A 20,635-nucleotide genomic window follows, 5' to 3' on the forward strand; every position below is an offset into this window, starting at 1 on the left:
CCTTCCCTACTCCCAGACCAGTACACGCTTGATTGTGCCACCTTGAAGGAACTGATATCTTACACGTCCCCAGAGTATTCCCTGCTCTTGACAAAGGACCCAAAAGTCAAGTAACTGGTTGGGAAAATGACCAAAAAAGGGAAAAAAAATAAGACCATAGAAGGTTACTTTCTTGGTGAACAGATATCTCCTCCTATCCTTTCAGGATGAGGAAGAACAATGCTTACCATCAGGGAAAGACATAAAAGTCAAGGCTTCTGTATCCCAAACATCCAAAATAAATATTCAATGGTCTCAAGCCATGGAAGAGCTCAGAAAGGATTTTGAAAACCAAATAAGACAGGTGGAGGAAAAACTGGGAAGAGAAATGAGAGAGATGCAAGAAAAGCATGAAAAGCAGGTCAACACCTTGCTAAAGGAGACCCAAAAAAATGCTGAAGAAAATAACACCTTGAAAAATAGGCTAACTCAATTGGCAAAAGAAATTAAAAAAGCCAATGAGGAGAAGAATGCTTTAAAAAGCAGAATTAGCCAAATGGAAAAGGAGGTTCAAAATCTCACTGAAGAAAATAGTTCTTTCAAAATTAGAATGGAACAGATGGAGGCTAATGACTTTATGAGAAACCAAGAAATCACAAAACAAAACTAAAAGAATGAAAAAAATGGAAGATAATGTGAAATATCTCATTGGAAAAACAACTGACCTGGAAAATAGATCCAGGAGAGACAATTAAAAATTATGGGACTACCTGAAAGCCATGATCAAAAAAAGAGCCTAGACATCATCTTTCATAAAGTTATCAAGGAAAACTGCCCTGACATTCTAGAACTAGGGGGCAAAATAAATATTGAAGGAATCCACTAATCACCTCCTAAAAGAGACCCAAAAAGAGAAACTCCTAGGAACATTGTGGCCAAATTCCAGAGTTCCCAGGTCAAGGAGAAAATATTGCAAGCAGCTAGAAAGAAACAATTCAAGTATTGTGGAAATACAATCAGGATAACACAAGATCTAGCAGCTTCTACATTAAGGGATTGTAGGGTGTGGAATATGATATTCCAGAAGTCAAAGGAACTAAGACTAAAACCAAGAATCACCTACCCAGCAAAACTGAGTATAATACTTCAGGGGAAAAAATGGTCTTTCAATGAAATCAAGGACTTTCAAGCATTCTTGATGAAAAAACCAGAGCTGAAAAGAAAATTTGACCTTCAAACACAAGAATCAAGAGAAGCATGAAAGGGTAAACAGCAAAGAGAAAGCATAAGGGACTTATTAAAGTTGAATGAGCTATCTACATTTCTACATGGAAAGACAATATTTGTAACTCTTGAAACTTTTCAGTATCTGGGTAGTTGGTGGGATGACACACACACACACACACACACACACACACAGAGACAACACAGGGTGAATTGAATAAGATGGGATCATATCTTAAAAAAATGAAATTAAGGGGTGAGAGAGAAATATATTGGGAAGAGAAAGGGAGAAATGGAATGGGGCAAATTATCTCTCAGAAAAGAGGCAAGTAAAAGACTTTTCAGTGGAGGGAAAAGAAGGGGAGGTGAGAGAAAAAAACATGAAGTTTACTCTCATCACATTTGACTAAAGGAAGGAATAAAATGCACACTCATTTTGGTATGAAAACCTATCTTACAATACAGGAAAGTGGGGGGAAGAGGATAAGCAGGGTTGGGGGGATGATGGAAGGGAGGAGGGAGCAAATTGAAGTCAACACTCTTGAGGAGGGACAAGTTCAAAAGAGAGAATAGAAGCAATGGGGGGCAGGATAGGATGGAGGGAATTATAGTTAGTCTTACACAACATGACTATTATGGAAGTCATTTGCAAAACTACACAGGTATGGCCTATATTGAATTGCCTGCTCTCCCAAAGGGAATGGGTGGGGAGGGAGGGATGGGGAGAAGATGGAACTCAAAGTTGTAGGAACAACTGTTGAGTATTGTTCTAGCAAGTAGGAAATAGAAATACAGGTAATGGGATATAGAAAGTTATCTGGCCCTACAGGACAAAAGAGAAGATGGGGACAAGGGAAGGGAGGGACAATAGAAGAGAGGGCAGATTGGTGATAGGGGCAATTAGAATGCTTGGTGTTTTGGGGTGGGGGGAGGGGACAAATGGGGAGAAAATTTGGAACCCAAAATTTTGTGGAAATGAATGTTGAAAAGTTAAATAAATTTTAAAAAATGAGATTAAAAAAAAGAAGAAAAGAAAATATCCTGGATTTTGTTCTTATAGTACCTTGCCCAGCTATAGCACTCCAAAGGGTAGCCTACTGTGTCAACATCCATGCAGTACTTTGCAGTGTTACACACCAGTGTGAAGATGAAGCAATTTATTTCTTCCTGTTTTTTGCTTCTACACCTCCCAAAGTAACTGGTGAAGTATTTCCCTTTTTGCCCTGGCCCCTGTGCCTGCCCATCTGCCTAGTCCTAGATCAAATCTGGTATACCTAGCTAGAGTAATAGCCATGAGGAGCCCTTCCTCTCCCATCTTTCTTGCCATTGCTCCTTTCTTTTTTCTCCCTTCTGAGTGGGTGATGACCTATCCACACTCCTACAGGAGGAAACCCAGAGTCCTGCTGCACTTCAGCCCCCTTTCACATTCCCCTCAAACCCCTCCAGTTTCTCTCCTCTTTTGCCAGAGTGAGGTGGCTACTTGCAGTAATGTAATCAACAACTAACCACCAACTACAGTTCTTCCTGAATGGGGGAAAAATGGCAAAACATCTACCACTACACCTGAAGGTTCCTAAAACCTTACCATCTGCCTTGCTATTACACCCAGCAGCACCTTACCATTTGCCCTGCCAGTATACAACCCTTTATCCCTGCCATGCACATACATCTCACCTGCTAGTGAATACATTGTCCACCTGGATCTTGCCATTGCACCCTGAAGATCTTAAGGCTTTTCCATTTGCTCTGTAGCTGAACTCTCCTCCAAGTGTTGTCTTACCAGTTAGACTGTGAGCTATCTGAGAGCAAGGACTTTCAGTCACTCAGTAAGTGTTATGCATCTCCTATGTGTCGGGCACCATGCTGAGCACTGAGGTTACAAAGAAAGGCAGCAGACTTCTTCTTTCAAAGAACTCAGAGGGGGAGACAACATGTAAACAACTGTGCACAAATAAGTAATATAAATAAATATATGATGAGTTGAAAATAAGCAACAGAGAGAAGTCATGGCAGTTAAAGAGAATTGGAAAAGCACAAAAATGTGACAAAGATAAAAGTATCTGATTAAAATAACTCTAGTCTGACTTGTTTGAATAAGTTATCAGGTTGTTGATGCAGAAAAGGTGGGATTGGGTAGGAGAGGAATAGAGGGATGCAGCAACATTGACATTGGTTATCCCATTCCATGCACAAGTTTAGGTAATGTAAACAAAGAAATCACCCCATGTAAAAGGTCAGAGGCAGTATGTGACAGTCAAGTCAAACCATTACCACCTTGACCATCTTCTTCATAGCCTAGGATCCTGACCTCAAGAGCCTTGGGAATAGCAGTGCCCCTCAAACCATCAGAACTGCTTCTAGCCCAGCCCCTCCACAGCCACAATTGAAGGGAGAAATCATCGTGGTGATGGGGCCCATCTTCCTCCTCACCACCAGCAACAACTGCTGACTAGCTGTCACCAACACAAATACAATCAAAGAAGTCCTGGGAGTGGCAGTACCCAGTCCATCCGTTATTGCTTCCAACCCAATGTTTGCAGCCATCATTTGGAAAAGCTAGCATCCTTACCATCTCCCAATCAGTTGCCCCACACAGAGCAGGCAAACTGACCTAGCTGAAAGAGGAAGGCACCTTGAATTTGAGAGAGATGCTAACTGGAGGCAACATTTGCCAGACAAGTCGAATCAGCACCAGCACCAGCACCACCACCAAGACAGCCATTTTCCCGTAGACCTTGATGGTGACACTCCGGGACCCCACACCCAAAAATTACGGGGAGACATTAAATAATGGTGTTATGGAGGAGAAATTTTGTCATACCCTAAAGACCTCGATCCTTTCTCATCTGATTTGCAGGTGAAACCTTCCATGTGTGTTGTCTGCCCCATTAGGATGTGAGCTTCTAGAGAATAGGTAGGGACTGTCCAATTTTTCTATTTATCCCCAAGACTTAGCACAGTGCTTTGCATTTAGTAAGTTCTTCATTCATTCAAAATAGTTGGAAGAAAGAAAACACTTGAGTTACTCAGTTTACCTTAGATTGTAAACTTCTTGAGGACAGGAACTATGTTTGCCTTTCTTTATATTTCCTGAATTAGCAACTATATTTGATACATGGTAAGTTCTTAATTAATGCCTGTTGACTGACTGCCCGACTGACTGACCATCTACTTGCTTAATTGAGAGATGTGACAGCCAAAGGCAACAAATAAATATAAGCTCATTTGTAAAATCTTATGAGTGGATGAAAATTATGAGCAGTATCACTTCTTAAAGCAGCAAGAGGTAGGAAAAATTTTAAGGAAAGCTTGGTGAGAAATCCAAGTAACGAAAACTACCCTGTGGTGATTTTTTTCTGGAACTTTAAAAATATAATGTAAAACTTTTGTGGCATTACAATATGTTAATTTTAGAAATGTAAAATTTTATAAAAAGCTTTTGAAACATTTACAAGAACCACATCTTTTAAATTTCTGATAGTATTGTAAAATATGTGATTATTGTATTATATATTATAGTAATAAATAATTAATAATAAATATATGTAAAATGCTTCATATATTTATAGCAGTATTAATTTTTAAGTTAGGAAAGATATAGATGAGACCATCTAATTTACAAAAAGACAATACTATGAAAAATTGTCCCAGAAATTAACAAATTTTCACAGATTGCTAAATTCAGCAGGTATTTTAGCAGGTCTGTGGCAGATTAATGGGAGGATATGAATAAAAAGTTGATGGGATGGGTATTCATGCGTGGACTTTGAGTGTATTATTAGAGGGAATGTCCACATTGATAAGATCATAGATGCTTTGAGTTTGAAAAAGTTATTATACATTAAGCATTTTAGATAGAGCTTATGGTCATTAATTTTTACAAGGAAAGCTAATGATTTTGCTAAGGATACATAACTTTGATGTGACCAAACAGGCAAAGCTTACTATACTGGCCAGAAATTAACAATAATTATTTGATAGCAAAATGTGAAACTGTAGTTGTGAGGTTTTTATGTTAAATTGTATTAATAAAAAATTTTATTAGACAGTTTGAGGTGCCACATTGAATTCCTCCTTCGGATATGTTTTTTTCCTCTTGCCTCTTTGCATAAAAGTATACAATGTATGACTTGGTTGGATCATAAAGTTATGTTTATTAAAATGTAAGCTCCTTAAGACTAGGGATTTTTTCTTTTTTTTCCTCTGTTGCTAGAACCTAGCACAATATCTGGCACAGTAGGTGCTCAGTAAATTTATTTATTCACTGATTAATGTCATATTACATTTCAAATTAAAATTTTAGACAATTGCGAATTGACTTTTAAAAAAGTTATTATTTTTGGTGTGGAGCTGTGAGTTGCTAAAATTTAAAGAAAGTTTAACTTTCCCAGTTTATGAGAATCAGGCAAAATCTTAAAAGAAGAAACCATTAGCATTTTGGTAAAACAAAAGAAGTTACATGTTTTTGGACTCCTGGCGTTCAGTGTTACATTTACATAGAAGCACTCCTTTTGGGGAAATATGTATGGAAAACAAACCTTCTTAATTCTACCATGTGAAAATCTCTTCATTCTGTTTATCAGTACTATTGAAACTGTATTTGTATAATCTTCATAAACTTGTTATTAAAATGAAAAATTATATCCAGATTGAGACAAGATATTTAAACCCTTTCCCCATGTTATTTATTTTTGAGTTTACATTTTTCTTTTTTTAAAATTTATTTATTTAACTTTTAACATTCATTCTCACAAAATTTTGGGTTCCAAATTTTCTCCCCATTTGTCCCCTCCCCCCACCCCAAAACACCAAGCATTCTAATTGCCCCTATCACCAATCTGCCCTCTCTTCTATTGTCCCTCCCTTCCCTTGTCCCCATCTTCTCTTTTGTCCTGTAGGGCCAGATAACTTTCTATATCCCATTACCTGTATTTCTATTTCCTACTTGCTAGAACAATACTCAACAGTTGTTTCTACAACTTTGAGTTCCATCTTCTCCCCATCCCTCCCTCCCCACCCATTCCCTTTGGAAGGCAGGCAATTCAATATAGGCCATACCTGTGTAGTTTTGCAAATGACTTCCATAATAGTCATGTTGTGTAAGATTAACTATATTTCCCTCCATCCTATCCTGCCCCCCCATTGCTTCTATTCTCTCTTTTGATCCTATCCCTCCCCAACAATGTTGACTTCAAATTGCTCCCTCCTCCCACTGCCCTCCCTTCCATCATCTCCCCCACCCTGCTTATTCCTTGTCCCTCACTTTCCTGTATTGTAAGATAGGTTTTCATACCAAAATGAGTGTGCATTTTATTCCTTCCTTTAGTCAAATGTGATGAGAGTAAACTTCATGTTTTTCTCTCACCTCCCTTCTTTTACCTTCCACTAAAAAGTCTTTCGCTTACCTCTTTTATGAGAGATAATTTGCCCCATTCCATTTCTCCCTTTCTCCTCCCAATATATTTCTCTCTCACCCCTTAATTTCATTTTTTTAAGATATGATCCCATCTTATTCAATTCACCCTGTGTTGTCTCTGTGTGTGTGTGTGTGTGTGTGTGTGTGTGTGTGTCATCCCACCAACTACCCAGATACTGAAAAGTTTCAAGAGTTACAAATATTGTCTTTCCATGTAGAAATGTAGATAGCTCATTCAACTTTAATAAGTCCCTTATGCTTTCTCTTTGCTGTTTACCCTTTCATGCTTCTCTTGATTCTTGTGTTTGAAGGTCAAATTTTCTTTTCAGCTCTGGTTTTTTCATCAAGAATGCTTGAAAGTCCTTGATTTCATTGAAAGACCATTTTTTCCCCTGAAGTATTATACTCAGTTTTGCTGGGTAGGTGATTCTTGGTTTTAGTCTTAGTTCCTTTGACTTCTGGAATATCATATTCCACACCCTACAATCCCTTAATGTAGAAGCTGCTAGATCTTGTGTTATCCTGATTGTATTTCCACAATACTTGAATTGTTTCTTTCTAGCTGCTTGCAATATTTTCTCCTTGACCTGGGAACTCTGGAATTTGGCCACAATGTTCCTAGGAGTTTCTCTTTTTGGGTCTCTTTTAGGAGGTGATTAGTGGATTCCTTGAATACTTATTTTGCCCTCTGGTTCTAAAATATCAGGGCAGCTTTTCCTTGATAATTTCATGAAAGATGATGTCTAGGCTCTTTTTTTGATCATGGCCTTCAGGTAGTCCCATAATTTTAAAATTGTCTCTCCTGGATCTATTTTCCAGGTCAGTTGTTTTTCTAATGAGATATTTCACATTATCTTCCATTTTTTCATTCTTTTGGTTTTGTTTTGTGATTTCTTGGTTTCTCATAAAGTCATTAGCCTCCATCTGTTCCATTCTAATTTTGAAAGAACTATTTTCTTCAGTGAGCTTTTGAACCTCCTTTTCTATTGGGCTAATTCTGCTTTTTAAAGCATTCTTCTCCTCATTGGCTTTTTGAACCTCTTTTGCCAATTGAGTTAGCCTATTTTTCAAGGTGTTATTTTCTTCAGCATTTTTTTGGGTCTTCTTTAGCAAGGTGTTGACCTGCTTTTCATGCTTTTCTTGCATTTCTCTCATTTCTCTTCCCAGTTTTTCCTCCACCTGTCTTATTTGGTTTTCAAAATCCTTTTTGAGCTCTTCCATGGCCTGAGCCCATGGTATATTTATTTTGGATGTTTGGGATACAGAAGCCTTGATTTCTATGTCTTTCCCTGATGGTAAGCATTGTTCTTCCTCATCCTGAAAGGATAGGAGGAGATATCTGTTCACCAAGAAAGTAACCTTCTATGGTCTTATTTTTCCCCCCTTTTCTCGGCATTTTCCCAGCCAGTGACTTGACTTCTGAGTGTCCTCTCCACACCCACCTGGCCTCCAGATCTGCCCAGCCAGCTTTTGGGGTCTGAGATTCAAATGCTGCTTCCCAGCCTCAGGGCTTTGGGTTGGGGTGGGGCTGCTATTCAGTGTGAGATTAAGTTCAGGTGCTCATGTCGGGGCAGGGCCGCCACACGGGACTCAGTTCCCTCAGGGGGTTTACTCTGAGACCTTCAACAATGGATCTGAGCTCTTGCCTGCTTTGGGAGCCCTGGTCTGCTGCTGCCTCTGCTGCCGCCTCTGCTGCTGCCTCCCGAGGGGCCTGAGTTATGGGGACACCCCACTCCCCTCTCAGTGATCCAAAAAGACTCTCTCACTGACCTTTGGCGCCTGTGGGTGGAGGGACCTGTGTGGCCGCTGGAGATTCTGTCCCTGAAGCCCGCTTGGATCGGCTCCTCTTGGTGCCGTGCAGCCGAGGCAGGGCTGGGCTCTGTTCTGGGTCTGGTGCACCACGGACCTTTTGTGTCAGTTTTTCAGGTCTCTCTGGAACAGAAATCTCCACCACTCCATTGTTCTGTGGCTTCTGCTGCTCCAGAATTTGTTGGGAGTTCTTCTTTAGAGGTATTTTATGGGTTGTGGGTTATGAGCTAGCAAATGTGTATCTTTCTACTCCACCATCTTGGCTCCTCTCCTGAGTTTACATTTTTCTAAACATAGACCGGTTTTTTTTTCTCACATACTGTCGAAGATGGAAGAAGTTAAATCAGGAGTGGAACAAGCTGGATCAGAGGCAGAGCACGCCAAAAGTATCCCTTTACTAATCACCTGAAAATTGACAGCATTCAAAAATAATTTTCAAAAGCTAGTTCTAAAAGTGTTGTTTGTATTGTAGTCTATAAAATGTATTTAAAAACTTGGAATCTAATTACTCTGCACTTTTGTCTTTGAATCTTTGGAATTCAAAGATCATGGAGAGATGAACTGACTAATTACAAAACTCTTCATGTTTTATTGAAGTCTTTCCAAACATTTTCTTGCATGCTGTTTGATTTAGTTCTATTCTCAGAAACTTATTTTATTTTTCTTCCCACAAGTACCTTTCTGTTGAAAAGATTTTAGAAATAATTTGAGGGAATAAAGGTGAAGCCACATGTACAAATTGCTTATCTTGAAGTTTCTTTTAGAAGAAACATTTCGAGGAAGCCAGAACTCTTTAAGTGTTTTTAAAGCTATAATGTTATTGGGCTGGTAAGACTTTTATATATCTTGAAAAGTCAACTGGTTTAACATTCAACTCTTATTAATGGAGAGATGGGATAGCTATTGATTCTGAAAGATATCTCAGGATAATCTCAGCAATCAGAAAAATCTGCATATATGTATGTACATGTTTGCACATGTGTATATGTGTATATTCTTACAATTTAAAAACCTATTTGCTTATATTTATTTTCTAGTATATAGGGAGAACAGCAAATTAATAATTACCTTGGTATAGTTGAAAATAATCTTTAATTTACTTTTTCTTGAGAAGAAATTTTAATTTCTTTGATTCATTTCCCTCCATGTTCTCTTTTGAGTAGTTCAGCTCTTTTAAGTCATAAAAATTTTCCTAATTTGAAAGGTTACTTTCTTAAAAATTTTGGCATACTATGCAATATATTGACTTGATTTAGTTTAAATTGCTATGGAGTGGTTAGAGACAATTAGAACTAGCTTCCAGGTGCTTGAGTATAAGTTTATATTTCTTTTTTGCAAATCAAGAGTAACAGTACTCACATAATTTTTAATGTTATTGTTCATTTATGAAAGAAATGATAAAACATTTTACTGGAGCTGAACCAAGTACAAATTGAAATTACATTGCTGAAGGCTTATTTACTTTTCATTTATCAGAATTATGGAAATTCTCATTAGTCAGACTTTTTAAAAAAAATCTCATTTTGATTAGCTATGACAGTCTAATTAATTTTTTTTCTCTTATTTGGTGAGATCGAGTCTTTCAGATTCTTCATTTAAATGTCCCAATATTGTCATATTTTTAAAATTAATCTTAATGTGTTACTTTACATAATCATTATTCACTAGCCTTAGTAGATTTATTTCAGTTTAACATGGTATCAAGCTAAATTTTTACAAATCTTTTTTTTCTGATGATCCAGTGAAGGTATCCAACTTCATTAATAATAATGATAACTTATATTTATATGGGGCAGGTAGGTGTGGCACAGTGGATAGAGTGCTAAGCCTGGAGTCAGGAAGATCTGAGTTCAAATATAGCCTTCGATATTTAACTAGCTGTGTGACCCTGGGCAAGTAACTTAATTCTCTTTTCCTGAATTTCCTCTTCTCTAAAGGAGAAGGAAATGACAAACCACTTCAGTATTTTTGCCAAGAAAACCCCAAATAGGATCTAGCTGTCTTGCACTTTATTCTTTGGAAATATCAATAGTAGATTAAAGTATAACTTAATTTGTGACAAAACACAAATATCCAGAGACTAACAAAGTCAATTGGAAGTATAAATAAATAGTCCAAGAAACATTCTAAGGATAAGCCTGTTAACAGGGCTATTATGATAATAAGCAATAATTTATGTTTTGAGGGTAAAAGAAAAGAATATTGTGTTCTGTAATACAATTATCTTTGTTAAATCTTACAGTAAAGAATTCGTTATCATTGGATAAAAGAAATGAAGACTGTAATTGGTATTGCATTGTGATGAGAGGATACTGCCACCTTGTGTCCATATGTTGCCATTTATTGTCATCATATTCTTTTGTTGTACAGTAACCCTGCATTTTCACAGTGTAGTAGAGTAGTTGGTGTCACTTGAAAACTAGAACCTGAGTGGTGTTGGTCTATTTTCTGATCTACCATGTTTAAATAACTATTTACCGTTTTCTTTTGAAAGTCAAGTATAGAAGATCAAATAAGATGATAGGTATACTAAAGAGTTCTGAACCATTTTAGTAAGATTTTAAGGAGATATAATTAAACATTGAGAGTTTTAGTTGGTCAGATTATAATCAGATTCCCTTTAGGTTAGCAGGCTGGTGTAATGGGAAGAACATCGCATTGAAACTGGGCAGGAGGTTTAATTACCATTTAGCAATGTGGCATTGGACAAATTAGCCTGTGGGCCTCAGTTTTGTTACTGGTGAAATGACAGGTTTGGATTCTCCAAAGCAGTTAGAAAATTATGATTTTAAAAAAATTGCTCAAACACGCATCCTCTGACCTAGAAATTCCACTGTTAGACATATTCTCCTCGGAGGTACAAATATATTGCAACACATTTTTTTTGTTTGTTTGTTTTTTTGTAATAACAGAATTGGAAGCAATTGGAGAATGGCAAGCAAATTGTAGTACATGAATATAACAGGATATCACTGTAAGGATAGATTCATTGACAAACACATGGAAGTATGGGAAGACATTCATATTAATGCAGAGTGAAATAAACAGAACCTGGAAAACATATAATAGTTGCAATGCAAAAGTAAACCACAAAAAAGAAACTGGATAATGTATAATTAAGATGATCAGCCTTGGCTCCTGAGTAGAGATAAGAAAATTCACCTCCCTCTTTGCTAAAGGATGCAGGGGGAGAGTATGGGTGTGGAATAATGTTTATATTGTCAATTGAAGTTGATGGTTGATTTTGTTGAACTCCTTTTTTTCTTTCCTACAAAGGATGGCTTGCTAGGTATGAGAGAAAGGATGGATGTACTTGGAAATTAAGATGATGTAAAAGCAAATATACATAAAAATTTTTAAAAAGAAAGTATTGGGTTAGAATGATTCCTAAGGTCCCTCTTACCTATAGGAAATTTCTCTAATAGAAAAACATAGTAATTCTATAATGCTCTTTGGCACACAAAGAATCTTCCTAATGTGTACGAAAGGTTGTATTCTTTTATATTTCATTTGACTATTAAACTTTTATGTTGTGTGTAAAAAAAAACCCAAATAAAAAACCTACCATAAATCCTAAGAATTTGACCTTGGTTTTTGGTTTAAATGTGTACCACCTTTTCTTCACCTCCCTTTCTTTGAAGTGTCTGGTAGTCACTAATAAAACAAACTGTTGGTTGGTTGGTTTATTGTTTTTCTCTTTGTTTTATGGGTTTCCATGGCCAAAGATTTCTTTACCTCGTAACCACATCGCTGCTGCTGCTAAACCTTTGTATTTAACGAGAGCCAGGGATAATAATAGTAGGCTTGTTTTTAATCTCCCCAGTGTCTTTATATTTTCTTTCTTCCTCAAGTCTCTGCTCTGTCTGTCCTTTCACAGTGCTACCAAAGGTCAGTTCTGACTTTGTCTTTCCTCAGCACAGTAAACTCCAATGGCTCCCTAGTTCTGCTAGATCAAATTGTTGTTGTTCATTTGTTTCATTCGTGCTCCACTTTTAGTGACCTAATTTGGGATTTTCTTGGCAAAGATACTGGAGTGGTTTGCCATTTCCTTGTCATTTCTCCAGCTCATTTTATAGGTGAGGGTTAAGTGACTTGCCCAGGGTCACACAGTTAGTAAGTATCAGAGACCAGATTTGAATTCAGGAAGATGGATGAGTCTTCCTGACTCTCAATCTAGCTCTCTATATCCACTGCTCCACCTACCTGCCCCTCTAGATAAAATATAACCTCTTAATTGGCAAGTAAAGCCTGGTGCAACGTGCCTCCTCCCTTACTGTTCTTGAGATGCAGTATTTCATATCTTTGCTCTGGCTTTCCTCCATATTTAAAATATGTTCTCTTTTCACTCCTCTTAGGATCTCTCCTATAGATCTCTAGTTTACTTTAAGGCACCTTTCAATCACTCTTCTACATGAAACCTTTCCTTATTTCCTATTTCCTACCCCCAACAGCTGGCTGGTGCTTTTCCTCAAAATTATGTTTTATCTATTTTGTTTATGCTTATTTATGTACCCTCCACCTCTCTCATTTGGATTATAAGCTACCGAAGGGTGCAAGAATGTTTACTTTTGTTTTTGTTTCCTAATGGTCCTAGCATAGAGCAGACACAAATTAGGCACTTTAAATACTTTTTGAATAATTGAATAAGGAGAATTTGAAGATCTTTACTACATAGGGTAAAATCCCTGTGTCTGTTAAGGAAAGCATTAATAATATTACCTACAGTTGAGTATCTGCTGAGTATCTTGGGCATCTAGGTTTATCTTCCTAGGTTTCAGGTTCCTCATCAGTAAAAGAAGGTGGTTAGTACAAGATCAAGCCCAGTAGAAAACAGATAAAATGCTGGATTTGGCCTTGGGGCCATAGTTTGCCAACTTTGGACTGAATGATCTCTAAAAATCTCCTTTCAACTGTAAGTCCTATACTTAGTTTTCTGAGTGCCACTTGTTGCGATTATCGTGATTGAATTTTAGCAAAAGGATAAACTGAAACAGATCTTTGATCAAGATAACATTTATTAGCAGGGGCATGCTACCTGTCAAGAAATGGGTCAGTGGATTGCCTCCTTTAATGCCAAAGATGCTGAGTGTGAGGACAATTCCTCTTATATAGGGTTTGGGGAGTATGGAACAAAGAACAAAACAGGAAAGGTGACGTGGAATTAAAGGTTGCTGTTTACAGCGATGAGATACAGGAAACAACATGATTGGTTGGAAGTTTGCTAATGGGGGCTAGCAGTGACACCCCCTCCCCCTTCTCTCATGAGACTAATAAATGCTCTTTGAATTCAGTATGAAATAGTGGCCCAGACTTCTGACAGCAAACCAGACATCTTTGGGGAATAGCTGGGGGCTGGGGGGCGCGTAAAGATATTAGGCCCTAACTCCCTCTGTGTTTGAACACACTTTCCAAGGTAAGTTAAATTCCTTGAGGCAAGAATGCTGGAATTTTAAAGTTAACCCATCACAAGCTGTCTAAACTCTGAAGTTCATAGACATAGAAACATGACTTACACAGTTACAGGACAAAACCAATTATTTGTAAATATTATCAATAAGAAAATAAGAGTATCTTAATCTCAATTTGAAGTAAATTATTAAAGGCAAAATAATTTACAAATATTGCTAATAAGGTATTCTCTGATGTATATTTCATATTACCAACATTTTTCATTTAAAAATATTTTTATTTCATTATATATTTATCAATTACATGTAAAAACATTTTAACATTTATTTTTAAAAATTTTGAATTCCATATTCATTTCTTATCTCCCATCCCTTGAGAGGGCATGCATTTTGATTATACATGTAAAGTCATACACATTGATTTGTGAAGTCATGCAAAACATATTTCCATATTAGCCATATTGCAAACAAACAAACAAAAAGGCCCAAGAAAGATAAAGCAAAAAAAGTATGCTTTAGTCTGTACTCGGAATTCATCTATTCTCTGTCTAGAGGTGAAGAGCATTTTTCATCATGAGTCCTTTGGAACTGTCTTGGATCATTGTCTTGATCAGAGTAGCTAAGTCTTTTACAGTTGATCATCGTTGCCGTATTGCTGTTACTGAATATAATGTTCTGGTTCTGCTCACTTCACTTTATATCAGCCTTTCCAGTAAATTAATGTTTTTCTTAGTAACTATAAAGACACTCCATGTCTTTACATGCTTATGAAAATTGTCAAGGCTTTTGTTCATGTCGGGACTGTTTAACTGGGATCTCATTTATATATTTTCCTTTTCTCAATTAGGCAAGGACTTATGAAGTGGAATGGATGGGGATATAATGATTCCAAGTTCTTCTTTAATAAGAAGGGCCAAGTTGAATTGACTGGAAAAAGGTAAAATTCATTTATTTTTTTAAATGGCGTATATATTTGTGTACTAAAATGGCCTGGATATTTTGAGTGTTGGTAATCTAAATAATATTTGTATGTGTTTTTGGATGAAATAATTATTCAATTTCAAAAGTATTTATTTACTATCTACAATGTACACTGCACTGTTAGACCTTAGGGATACAAAGACAAAAATAAAAATAATAGTCCCTGCCCTCAAAGAACTTATGTTTTACTGGGAAATTATGAAGAAAGATAAGTCTGAAGATTTAGCCATATGCTGCATATAACATTTGGTTTTTGCAAGGTTTCTAAATTGTAGTGTGGCCAGTTTTTCCCTATTTCTCTGTAGTAGGAATTAGCTTCCCTAAAACACAGCAGAGCTGATCTTGGGACCTGATTGGTCTTTGCTTCCCTTGACACAATTTCCTAGTCCTGTAAGGGGCATAAAAAATCCCATTCATGTAGTGTCGAGGCCCCCTGACTTGAGTTACCATACCTCACGCTACTGACTGTCTGGGTTTCCTTATGGAGACAGGGAGGCTTCATCAGGAGCAGCAGAATTGTTCTTCTTGCATCTTTGCTATGTGTAAGAGCAAAGTAAAATTTCTTGTTAACTGTTGTAAGATTTGTGGGTCCTTTACTTAGTCTTGACAGTAAACCTGTACTAAGAGAATGCTTGCCTCTAAAACAGGGTATACAGGTTTTTTGTGAAAAATTCCAAAGGATAATTTATATTTGATTGTAACTTAATGAGACAACAGTGTTCATTATTATTAGCCATAAGAAGATAGGAAGTATATAATACTGTGTATGATAGGATTTTCTTCATCTCTGGCAAAGAGTTCTTTCAGAAACTTTTAAATCCTAAATTTCTTTAGAGAGAAAGTATTATGTATGAAGTACTGGATTTTTTATGTGGCTTTTGAAAGGGCAAAGGTTATACAATATGTGTGAACTGAGGAACCATTTGGAATAGAATAGACCAAAATGTTACCAAGATATTGGCACTAAAAAGTGGAATAGTTTTTAAACAAAAAAATTGAGATTGCAAAATCAGGGAATTTGGTTGCATGCTTAAGGAAAAATAGCAAAGGCAGTAATTGATCTACCTAAAATTGAGTTAAAATGGGAAATTACAGGGAAAAAACCAACTCAGATAAAGTACATATATGGTAATATGAAAAATGCTGGAAGCTGAAAAAAAATATCATGATTAACTGGAGAACTTGGTTGCAAATGAGGCATTTTAGAGACTTGGTGGACTAGTACTCCATGGGATATTTTATTGACTGAGTGTAAACTCCATAGGCCTAGGCAATAGAAATGGATGTGTGTGAGGGATGAACATATATCTATTTTCAATGTTGTTCAGTTATTTCAGTTGTGACCAACTCTTCATGATCCCATTTGGGGTTTTCTTGGTAAAGATACTAGAGTGGTTTGCCATTTCCTAATCCAGCTCATTTTACAGAGGAGTAAACTGAGGTAAACAAGGTTAAGTGATTAGCCCAGAGTCACACAGCTGGTAAGTGTCAGAGGCCATATTTGAAAATAGAAAAATGAGTCTTTCTGACTGTAGGCCCAGCGCTCTACTGAGCCACCTACCTGCCCCAACATCTATCCATAGCATTATAGTAATGTTTGTAGGGACCAATGAAAGATGTGTGGTTGGGTAAAATTTAACATTTGTGTAGTTTAAATGGCTATATAATCTCATCAACTCTGTATTGCTATAGATCACAACTTATCTATGCTTCCTTATTCTGTTTAATTTTTGTATATGTATTTACATATGTATTCTATAGGATTGACCCAAGATTCTGAAGTTTTTCCTTTAGTTCTTTTAATATTTACCAGTATAGTTCTTGGACCTTCTCTCTCCCTTTTTTAATTTTTTTAAAGCATTCATTAAGCTCCTGCTATATGCCAGACAGTGCTAAGTACTGTAGAAATATCTCATTTAATCTTCAGAATAAGGCTGGAAGGTAGGTGTGATTATTATCTCCATTTTACAGTTGAGGAAACTAAGACAAGCAGGTGAAGTGATACCCAGGATTACACAGCTAGTAAGTGTCTGAGGCCAAATTTAGGTCTTCCTGTCTCTAGGGCCAGTGCTCAATCTACTGCACCACCAGATGTTTCTCTTAACTCTATTATAGCTATATGCTTGACCTGCCTCCATTTGTATTCAGTTTTTATTAATGATGTCTTTTGTGTCATCTTGCTTTTGAATTTTTGCCTTAATAGTCTGCAGTTTGTTTATATCTTTCCATTATGCTACTGGGTTACATATAAATTTTGGTTCTTTAGTGACTGTGACTTAAATGATTCATTACTGTATACGTGTGTGTGTGTGTGTGTGTGTGGTATATATGTACACACATTCTTACATCTAGATAATATATACTATTTTAAAAATATGGAGTTTGGTGCCAGGGAACATTTTGGTGTCATTAAATGCACTGCATAATTCTTCAAATGAAATTCAGCCAATTTTCCATATTCACTTTTGGGCTCAGTTTATTATCCGTCTACAATGCATGTCTAACATAAATAGGGTGATGGGAGATATATCTATATCTTTATCTCTTGTATATGTGTATTTACACACACACTTATACTCACATACCATATATGGGCATATATATGTTTTTTTCCCTCCATATAGTATAAGCACCTTTTTCATTTTTGTCTTTGTATTTTCAGCATATGGTAGATATTTAATGCGTGTTATTTGTTTGATTGATTGATTGGATGCCATGATCTGGACAAAATGCATTCTTTATCCCCTTGGTTTTTCCAGTGTGTATTGCTGAGTAAAAAGTTTTGAATATTGAGTAGTCCCTGTAATCCTCTGAGGCTACTGGCACAATTTTTTCTTCACATGAGTATCTCAAGAGCCTCTCTTTATGCAGGGAAATATCTCTTTTGTTTGACTGTGATCTTTGGATATACTGAGAATAACATTGATAAAAACATGAGAAAGGAAAATGCAATGTTGATGGAGGAAAATGGATAAACCATTTGTGGTACATGAATGTAGTGATATACGAAATGATGATTATGAAATATCTAGAGAAATTTTGAAGATTTTTTTTAAATTCCCAACTCTGCCATACCTCCTATATGATCTTAGACAAGTCATGTAACCTGTCTGGTTACATCTACAAAATTAAAAGTTGAATTACATGACAGTTGAGGTCTCTCTCCCTTGAAACTTAATATCCTGTCAACTGATAACTAGAAGAACAATTTACATGATGTCCACAGTAAAGGAAAACAACAAGGAAAGTCTTCAGAATTTTGGTCATATCAATATTTAATCATGATTAAAGAACTAAATAGATTGATGATACAGTGTGAGAGACAGCAAAAGTTAAGTTTCCACAGTGAGTTATTGTTAGTTGATGAAGTCATTGAAAATAAGTTAGATAATAAGGCCAGCAGACTGCTGGACTCAACCAATCAAAGGACAGTGGCCTCCAGAAAATTACAGTTATTAATAAAGGAACCAAATCTACAGCTAGCTGGAACTAGCCAAGAAAAATGACTTAGGGTTACCTGGAGAAGACTTTTCTTCACTCTGCTTCCTTAATGAACCTCATGCATATAAGCAGACACACCCTGCATAAAATTATCCCTCCATTTTCTGATCATGGGTCCTATGTTAAAGCATGTTTGGGAGGGGGAATCACACTAAGGGGGGGTTAAATAATGGGCATGTAGAAAAGATGGTGACCTAATGGAGAATGGACCAATCCATCTCCTGGTGGAGGGATCTTGAGCTAACAGTGTATACCTCATCTCTCTTCTGTCCTCAGGGCTCCCTCCTGAAAAGAGGGTGGGGGGCCTGCTTTGGCCAAAGTGTTCAGTTCCTCTGAACTCTGCTTTATTAAATTTTCCTTAATACCTTTTTAGTGTCAAGAGTGTTTCTAGCATGCTTCAGAGAGATGGTAATATTATAGGAACAGAATTATGAATGTCTTTTCAGACATGGCCAAGCTTTTGATCTGTTTTTCTTGACTGCTTTTTTGTTAAGAGGGAGAATTTTTGGTTTTGGTGGTGACACAAGTGATGATGTTAAAAAACATCACTTAAACACTTAAAAGTTTAGAAAAGGTTCATTCAGGCTTTTATAGGCTATTTCTATAATGGTATATACATCTTCAGTTGCACAATTTGACATATAGAGAAATGCCATGACCCCCTGTTTAATTATTTGTTGTTTACAAGTAAACACTTGACTGGGTAGAGTAAAATGCAGCTTCAAAGGCTCTTGTTCATCACTCGGCATCTCTCATAAATATACGTTAAGATCAAACAACATTTCTTGATAATTTTGTTCAACAGTTCTTTTCTGTATTAATATTAAGTAATACATAAAGCAAGGAGACATGCCTGCCAAAAGATAATTACTTCTGTAATGGAGTATTTCAGTCATTCAGTCAACATTTATTAAGTTTCTGTTATGTGCCATGAACTTTACTAAGTGTTGGAGATAAAGTAAGAAAAAAAAAGAGACAATCCCTTCCTTCAAGGATCTGATAATCTAATAAAGACAACACACAAAAGAAATCTGAAAAGTGGGGAGTGGAGGTGGGGAGAGAAGGTGCCTGGCAGAGGGCATGGTGGGGTCTAGTCCAAGAAGTGCAGCTGGTGACAAATGAAGCTTTGCCTGTTCAAATAGAGACTTTGGGAAGAGTTCATTGTATCATCCTCCAATCAGAGGGGCAGAGGGTATCTAGGATCTTGAAGTACAAACATCAAAATGCCTTTGCAATCTTACAAGTTTAGTGGGGAAGAGGTTTCCTAGAAGTCCAAGTGGTAGAGTCCAAGTCCAAGGAGTGCAGCTGGTAGGAAGTAGAGAATATGTTCTTTGTGAGGTCCAAAAGAGGAAATTTCATATGTAATCAATAACAGGAGTCTGTTGTAGTTCAAGAATATTTAGCCTTTTCTTGACAAGAACCAACCTTTGACCTTCCTTAGTTCTCACTATTTCTGGTGAAGGTATATGATAAATCTGGTGTTTATTGGTTGATAAGAGTATTAGTTACTGATTGGTTGGGTGGTGGACCCTTGGTCACCACCATAAGAATGAATATCTTCAAACTACAGAGTGGAAGACATGATGGCAGAAACTGACTTAGGGACTGACTGTGGAAATCTTTATGATCTTCTCTAAGGTCATGATCCTCTGGATGGGAAAACCTCAGTTATAGATCATCCATTACGATAAACAAAACTGTATTGGCAGTTTTAAATAGTATAGTGAAAGCTCCCCTCTCCCCTCCTCACCAAATTCTAGTCCTGGAACACTTCTGTTATAGTGGACTTGGAGTCAGGACCCTTGTTCAAATTTTAACTTAGAAACTTATTAGCTATGTACATGACTTTGGGGAAGTCACTTAACCTCTGTCTTGGTTTCCTTATTTGTAAAGTGGTAAAAATAGTAGTACCTGTCTCCCAGGGTTCTTGTGAAGATGAAATAAAACTTTTTTAATGTGTACACACATAGAGTTTTTGCTTTATGTAAATTCACACTATAAAAATTCAGCTTTACATAAAGAATTTTGAAAGAAATCCATGTTCCAAAAAACACCTACGTTAATTTTACTATATGGTAAGGTAAGGTATTCTCCTCCCTTCTCTCTCTTCTTCTCCCTTCCCCTTCCCCTCCTTGGCTCAGTGATCTCTGTGGTCCTCTGCCTCCTCCCCCCCTAAAAAAAATTCAACCCTTCCAAATGAAAGCAGAAGAATGGATGCTGAGAGACTACCATCACTGCTGGCACCAGATGGAGGCTTGGTTTGTGACCTCTGACACTGAGAGAGGAGCCCTTTGCCCTCCTCAGCCTGTGTGTCTGA

The 20,635-nt window shown here is 36.9% G+C and overlaps 1 protein-coding gene across 2 annotated transcripts in view; it reads left to right on the forward strand.

Annotated features, from left to right (window-relative positions):
- AGPS (alkylglycerone phosphate synthase) overlaps nt 1-20,635 on the forward strand; it is a 151,598-nt gene that overhangs the window by 19,047 nt on the left and 111,916 nt on the right. For both annotated transcript variants that reach the window (XR_011967704.1, XM_072612420.1), the window contains exon 2: nt 14,684-14,773. Coding sequence is in view for 1 of the 2 variants with exons in the window: in XM_072612420.1 (XP_072468521.1) it covers nt 14,684-14,773 (90 nt within the window). In the remaining variant the exon portion in view is untranslated. The remainder of the gene's footprint in view (nt 1-14,683; nt 14,774-20,635) is intronic.

Source organism: Notamacropus eugenii, chromosome 5 (genome assembly GCF_028372415.1).
Source record: "Notamacropus eugenii isolate mMacEug1 chromosome 5, mMacEug1.pri_v2, whole genome shotgun sequence".
NCBI lineage: Eukaryota > Metazoa > Chordata > Mammalia > Diprotodontia > Macropodidae > Notamacropus > Notamacropus eugenii.